The sequence below is a fragment of the Melanaphis sacchari genome, unplaced genomic scaffold (genome assembly GCF_002803265.2).
Source record: "Melanaphis sacchari strain LSU unplaced genomic scaffold, SCAv2.0 Contig60_pilon_pilon, whole genome shotgun sequence".
In the NCBI taxonomy this organism is placed as follows: Eukaryota; Metazoa; Arthropoda; class Insecta; order Hemiptera; family Aphididae; genus Melanaphis; species Melanaphis sacchari.
The window spans coordinates 1539702-1547298 of record NW_020271429.1 but is presented as its reverse complement, the minus strand read 5'-3'; the positions used below and the strand labels follow the sequence as shown (position 1 = coordinate 1547298).

Genomic DNA, 7597 nt, shown 5'->3' with positions numbered 1-7597 from the left:
TTATAAGGAAAATTATAATAATAAGATTCGTCAGTCGTCACCAACCGTAGTATTACTTCAAATCGGAAACATGAAGTAGTTTAACTTCGTTAATTTAATTCAAAGTTAAATAAAAATGTGTTAAATATCTTGTATTACTAATACTTAAATATTGTGTTTCATTACAATAATGAGAGGTATTTCTATTTTAGTAATGTTTTCAACCAAAGGCATATTATTATGTATGTATAATGTAAAAATATACAAGGGCGCCCATATGGGTGGCAAAGAAGGGACATACCCCCCCCCCCCCCGAAAAATGTTGAAAATGTTGAAAAATTGTTTATACAAGATCTACAATGAGTGAAGATAGACTTGATGGATTGTGCATGATAAGCGTACATAGGGAAAAAATTTATGATAAAATGAATAAATACATTATAGAACAAGTAATAAATATATTTAGAGTTAAAAAAAGAAATTTACAATTTTTATTTGTAAATTAATATTTTAATAAATTTATGTTATTAATCAAATGAAAATTCAATAAATAACTTTTATGGTTAATTGGTTAAATAACTATTATTTCATAATCTTTCAGTTTGATATATAAAATATAAAAGTATAATGTTAAATTGTTAACCCCTTCCTATCTTATGGACATAATTAAAATTTTGCCCCCCCCCTGAGAATTTTTCTATGAGTGCCCTTGAATATATGCATATTGCATATGTTATATAAACATCACATTAAGCCTGAATTATTTTATAATTCTTTAATTAGCCCTACTGAATGATTAATAACTTAACACTTCAAATCAATCAAATGCGATCACAGAAATAATATTAATTATTTAGATGAAAACATTATTTTGTATGTAAGTATGCACAATAGTACAAGGTGCTGATAATTATTTTAAGTTAACGTGTTTAGAATATTAATCAATATTGTCATATATTATGGATATATTAGAGATATCATTCACATGTTCAACGAGTGGTCTCTATACATTCCTCTGACAAACTGCTCTTGCCCGAATCGTTGTGACTTTCCGTGATAACATTTCCTCACAGTGTGCACAGTTGGCGGGAAGTACCCGTAATCATTGTAGGTAGTCGCGTAGAACACATTGGTTGGAGTTCGTCTGGTGTTGCTGTAGTTCTGTAAACCTGTAACGTGAAACTATATTCAACATACTGTATATAATAACACAGTACTAGTATACACATCATAAATATAATATATAGTGCTTGGTGCTTTGATAAATGTTTGGACGTTTGGTAATTTTTTTTTTTAAATCTAGATAAGTTGATGACATTTGAAAGCTTTCTTCGAGTGTCTAGTTGTCAGTCATTGTCGGTGTAAATCGAACATAGATTGGCTGGTACGGTCTTCCGGTACTTGTCTGGTGTTTTTCCGCCAGTCAAAAAATGGAAAGATTGCAAAAGTTGTGTTTGAGAGTCTATAGTGTTATCAGTCACCTCAATGAGAATTTAATCTGAATGCGAAACCAGCGGACGATGGATTGCGGCCGGTACGCTACGGTATTTTTTTGTATGTGAAAAAAATGTAAAAGTTTGAACCCAAGTATAATAAAGCAACCATGTATATGTATTGTACACGTACAGTTGATGTAGTCGATACGATTTTTTAAACTATTATTAATACGTCTATTCACTCTAGTTTTTCTATTAATATTATATCCATGTTGATATCATATAAAAAACCGTGTTTAAAGTATATAATATCCTGTGCTTACCTGGATATTCAAAACGAATAGGTAAGTTATGTGTTTTGTAAAAGTCTGATGTTTTTTCCTGGATGTCGTCTGAACTATCGTCTCTATTTTCCATGTTGGAAAAACTAACTACGTGCTGCGCACCATACCGACTAAATAAATTATAATATTGATCTAACTACGACCCTTTCGAAAATACCCATCATGGAAACCACTGCAGTTATACCAAATATATTTGTTTTATTAGTCGTTAGTTCGGCTATCTTGTTGTATGCGCTCTACCGGCGACATTACGACTGCAGTATGCGCTCTATCGTTTGATTGCACTTTAATGTTTTTACCACTCTAATTGTAAGTAATATAAGTAATTATTTTTATTACACCATATATACATATACAGGTGATAGGTATAAGCATTAATTTTATATACAGATAAGTCGAACTATAGAAATATTTGGAAACCGTATTTTTAGATTTATTTTATTCCGACAAGCATCGCAGTTTAGATAATTTTGAAGATAATAATATTATCTGGGCCGACACGGATTATGATTACAATTTATAGATTATATATAGATACACAATATATTTTCTACATTTACTAAAAGATTTTTAAAAATTAAAAAATTAATAACTGATTTTTCGTTTTGAAAATTATGGTATAAAATTATTTTGCAAGCATATTGAAAAGTGAAAATCAAAAACCATGTAAACCCAAGAACTGTCAACCAATGACTAAATACATGATCAAAAATTATATCATGCAGTTAAAGAGAGTGATAATTGTTATTACTTATCAGCATTAAGTCACGATAGTAAAGATAAATTGGGTAGTAGAGCGCATACGACAAGCGTGCCGTAATTGCAAGTAGACCACGATCTACAATAGAATGCATACGACAAGATAGCCATTAATTCAAAACACTTATATTGAACATTCGAAGATATTAAACATATAAATATAAAGCCAAGCCTTCAGTGGTCACAATATTGAATATGGTGATCTATGATTATTAATAATAGAATATATTTTAACCATGTACGATTACTTTATTTTGAATAATGGTACACCGTTTTTTTTTTTTTAAATGTTTTTTTTGTCTAGCAAAATATTTTCAATGAATTTTGGAAAGCGGAATCTATAGATTTTTTAGCGTAAAATTGTTTTTGTAAAAATAAAGTTAAAAGATTGAAGATGTTTTTTGAAGTTGTAGTATTGTGCGTTAACTTTGTTCCAGTCATTTTTTTTCGATAGATGGCGTTGCTGTTATAATTTTTTGTATTTATTTTTAATTTTACAGATTTTCGTATCAAACGATTGTATACGATGATGTTTTAATATATTTCTCATATTTTTAGTTCTGTATAGTGTTCACGGAATGATATGATCTTACAGAGGTTTCTCAGCTTACACGAAATAATGTCAGTTGTAGGTAGTAGTATATAGCGGAAAGGTGACCAGGATCAGTAGGTATGCTCTTTTAGTAGCTTATTAGTGAGTAATAATTACAGAAAAAAAAAAATGTTAATTATTTAAAGTGATGCATATATAATTTAAAAATGTTCTTGCTACTGCCGATACATATAAAAAAAAAATTAAAAAATATCTGCTGGTTAATATTAGCATCACCATTATCGGACAATAGCCGACTAATAAACAACGATATTCATAGATTATTATTGGTAGTGGGTACCCGAAATCTAAACGTTATTTAATAATATACAATATCTATAATCTATATTTTATGTATGTTTACTGAAAACTAGTTAATCAAAAACTGCTTGGACCCATAAAACAAAAACTAGTTGGTCGACATTTTATCTTTTTACAAAACGAGTTTTTCTATACTTTACCATGGTTTATTTAAATAGCTAAAAAACTACTAGATTCATCCACATTCGATCAATATGATCACTACCTAAAATGGTCTATAGTGCTTATCTTAAATTGATCATACAAAATAGTCACAAAAGTGTAAAGAATTTAAATATTAGTACTTAAATACTTGTATATTTAGTACTTATGTTTTTTAGACTTTTATTTATTATTTTATTATAAGTACTATAATTTCTAATATCTATCGATTGAAAATATATTATACGTATAATTTTTTTTGAGTTACTTTCATATCTTTACAAAATTGGTTATTATATAATAACATAATTAAAGCATTAGAAATAATATAGGTTATGACGACAATGACAATCAAAAGTTTTGAACAAATTACGCCTTTTTAATATAATATCTATTTAGAGATATATAATAAGGCATAGTATATACATTTTTAATACATCAATTATATATTTACTCAAATAAACAAGACATTTTTTGACATTTTTAAATTTTATTTTTCATATTAGCAATAAGCTCAAAAACTGTGAAATTAATAACATATCTTTAATTTATTATTGATATTATTTAAATATTGTTTAGTTTTTAATTGTATACGATTAAGTATTTATTGCAGATCAACAAATTTCTTTTACCTACACCGTTTCTTAATTTATGCGTATAAACTATTATTTATTATGATTGCCAACGGGCTAAAAATGTATTTAGTCGTATGAAAATGAGTAAAGTATGCTTTGAACATAAAAAAAATATATCTATAAATAATATTTATTTTCAATTAAAAAAAAAAAAATAAATAAAACATAATACTGTGTGTAGTAAAGGGATAACAATAAAGCTATTGTTTTTTTGGAAATATTATTATCTTATTTTTAATATCACTTAAAGACAGTAATTAAAATTATCCGATAATTGTGGAATAGCATATATACTTAAGAGCGATGACTTGATTGGTTGTATGTAAAAATCTTTTTTTTCATGTTTCTTTCCAATTAAAACATTCTTTCAAGTTTCTTGCAATGTTGATTAATTTGACAATATTATCATTATTGGTAAAAAAATATGACACAGCATCAATTTACATTTAATTATTTTGAAGTTGTTTTTAACTAATATACTATATTGTGGATTAATTGTTATATTTTCTATTAAAGGCCTTTTATTATGAGGTCCTAAAATAATATTGGTTTTTGGTTTTATTTTAGTAGACTGTATAGCTAAATTACTTCCTTCGTGGTATCTTTTTACAATTTGTTGTAATGGCTTGTCTGGCTTTCTAAGCATTGTCTTTAGAATTTTCATGTAATTTTCAAAAGAAAATTCACTACATACATCTTAAGGTCCATACTTTGATAATTGTCAACTAAATGGATTAGCCATGAACATTACTAAATACCAAATGTCGTCCATAAATTTGTTCAAATGGTTTTACAGAATATTCTAAAAGATCTCATACGTATTGGACATATTTACTAAGACCTGGTGTTAAAAGTAAAGTCATAGCTATACTTAGAGCAATAAAGTTTTTAGAACCGTAAGATAAGAATATAAGATAAAATTATTTTGTATTATATGATTGCTATTTATTGTTTAACGTTTAGAGTATTTAGACGAAAACTGAAACAGTGAAACATGCATTCATACGATACATTTTTAAGGCATAAGCTACATAATGTCTATTTTTAAAAGAAAAAAAATTTAAACCCAATGATTTACAATGATTTTCAAATGATTGGTGAAACACTGAAATCAATTTTACAAGAAACTGGAGGGCACTTCCTAGCATCTCTCTCCATATGTGACACCTACAAATTATGTTTAACCTTACCTTAAATTTTCATCTGCAAGGCCTCAGTCCCCTTGCCACCTTGACCTTTAATTTGTCTATTTTTAATTAAATGTGCACCGCTTATCACTACTAATCATAAAAAATATTAAAATAATATTGTGTACTTTGATTGATTAAGTAATTATACCAGTACAATAGACATTGAGGGACTATCTTTACTATATATTATCATAATTCACAGTAAAGATTATCACATAGATATATTTGTTATCTTATTTCATTGTACAGTATATATTAAATATTATGATTTATATAATTTATAAATTTTATAAGTTTTATGGTTATGTAGTTACGATTTATCATATCTATATTAGTATACTTTACTAATAAGTAATAACTAATAAGAAATTCTACAATCAACAGTTCTATAATCTTTACTGTAATTAAAATGGGTTCACATAAGATTAATAATAAAAGGAAAATGGTATAACTGGGATGAAAGATACAAAAAAAAAATAAAAAAATATTTTAAATCTTCAGATCCTGTAAAAAAAATTGACGACATATTCCAACAACGAAATTATAAAGTTGAAACAAATATTGCAGTAAATCGAGTTAGTTGTTCTAAACTACACTTTAAACACTGTCATAAAACAATTATCTACTTATCTATAAATTATAATCTATAGACCTATTATTATATTTAAATATTTTTCAATTATTTGGACCGGGATAATGATATTGTATCGGATGTATTGAAAGATAATAGAGTTGATGACAATTATTCTTATTATGCCTTAATTTATGATTTAAAAGTAAAAAATCAAAATGATACACGTTTTTTTAATGATAATCAAGTAGATATAATTGTTGTCAAATAGTATTACATCTATTTTTTTTATTATTTACTATTATACCATTATTTTATACTTATATTTATTGATATAAAAGTCGTTATATTAATAAACTATTATATTTCCATTTTATTACACGTACCATTTTATGTTTTAATCATAAATTCAGCTTTAAATTATTAATTTATATTTCCTCCCCCCTTTTTTTTTTTTTTTTTATATTCTAATTTCAAATATAGGTTTGTGCAGTGAAAATACAAGAAACGTTTTTTTGACGATTGGCTTAGTGGTGGAAAAAAAATGACCTCTTTATTTTTTTTTTTTGCACCCCTTTAAAAAAAACTTAAATGGCGTCCCTGTTTATAACTTTCAAATGTATAGATAATCTAGATACTAAAATATTACCGTTTTGTTATTTCAAATTGTATATACGCTATCCATTGTTTATTTAATTAATCAAATAAAATTCGATGAATGTTTCAAAGTTCCTTCTTTTTTTTTTTCATTATTTAATATTGAACAGAATGTTCATAAATATGTTATTTCTACGAAATTTATTGTTATAGACTAACTCGGATTTCATTAAAAACACATGTTGTAGGTAGGTACTTAACAAGTAAACATGCTATCGCATATTGTGGACTAAAGATTTTTACCGAAAATCGGGTTACCACAGTAGTAAGAATGTGATTTGTAATATTATTAACTAATTAAAATGTTCAGACCTATCCAATACCTATTTCGAACAGTGTTTGACACATTAGTTTATAGTCTGGAAAACCTGTGCATTATACGTAGTATACGGAATCGACTAATAACTTAAAAACCTCTGGTCTATCAAAAGCGGTCAGGTTTTTATTATTATTATTATTATTATTTTTTTTTTTACGGTTATCGATAAGCGCTAACATTCGAATTGAAAAGTGTATGTACTACGAAATCGTATGTATTTTGGGTTACGGCACAAGACCGGAAAAAAAGTCTTGCAGAAAGCCAAAACGTCTGGCGTCCTGGGACTCGGTGGATTTTTAACCGGGGCTTAATTTTGCGAGGCCACGTATAAAATATGTACGTAGAAATAAACACACACACACACACACACACACACACACTGATTTTAGCACTGCGGATCAAAAAGTAGTGCATAATATACAAGTCAATTATTCTGGTCGCGTCAAAAACAAACCGTGAGATAAACTTATATTATGTGCCCCGGTCGAGTGTAAACTCAAACGGTAAAATGCGCATCAAAAGTCGATTCGCATTCGATCGCGAACGCCGTTCCGTTTGTCGTCGCGCGCAACGAGACGGACGTCGATAACACACACACACACACACACACACACACACACACACACACACACACACACACACACACACAGATA

General features: G+C 27.6%; 1 protein-coding gene across 1 annotated transcript; it reads right to left on the bottom strand.

The window, feature by feature from the left end:
- Positions 1-628: 628 nt before the first annotated feature.
- On the bottom strand, positions 629-1949 carry LOC112600122 (UPF0691 protein C9orf116 homolog). Its single transcript, XM_025347292.1, has 2 exons — positions 1739-1949; positions 629-1148 (listed from the first exon to the last, which is right to left on the bottom strand). Exons 1-2 carry the CDS (start codon positions 1830-1832, stop codon positions 961-963), a joined length of 282 nt encoding a protein of 93 aa, XP_025203077.1. The 5' UTR covers positions 1833-1949; the 3' UTR covers positions 629-960.
- Positions 1950-7597: the final 5648 nt, after the last annotated feature.

What these genes read in the sequence shown, in the direction of transcription:
- LOC112600122 (XM_025347292.1), bottom strand. Translation starts at nt 1,832, where the DNA reads ATGGAAAATAGAGACGATAGTTCAGACGACATCCAGGAAAAAACATCA. An exon ending in TATTCGTTTTGAATATCCAG is followed by an intron (nt 1,149 to 1,738) that starts GTAAGCACAGGA and finishes TTCACGTTACAG; the next exon opens with GTTTACAGAACTACAGCAAC.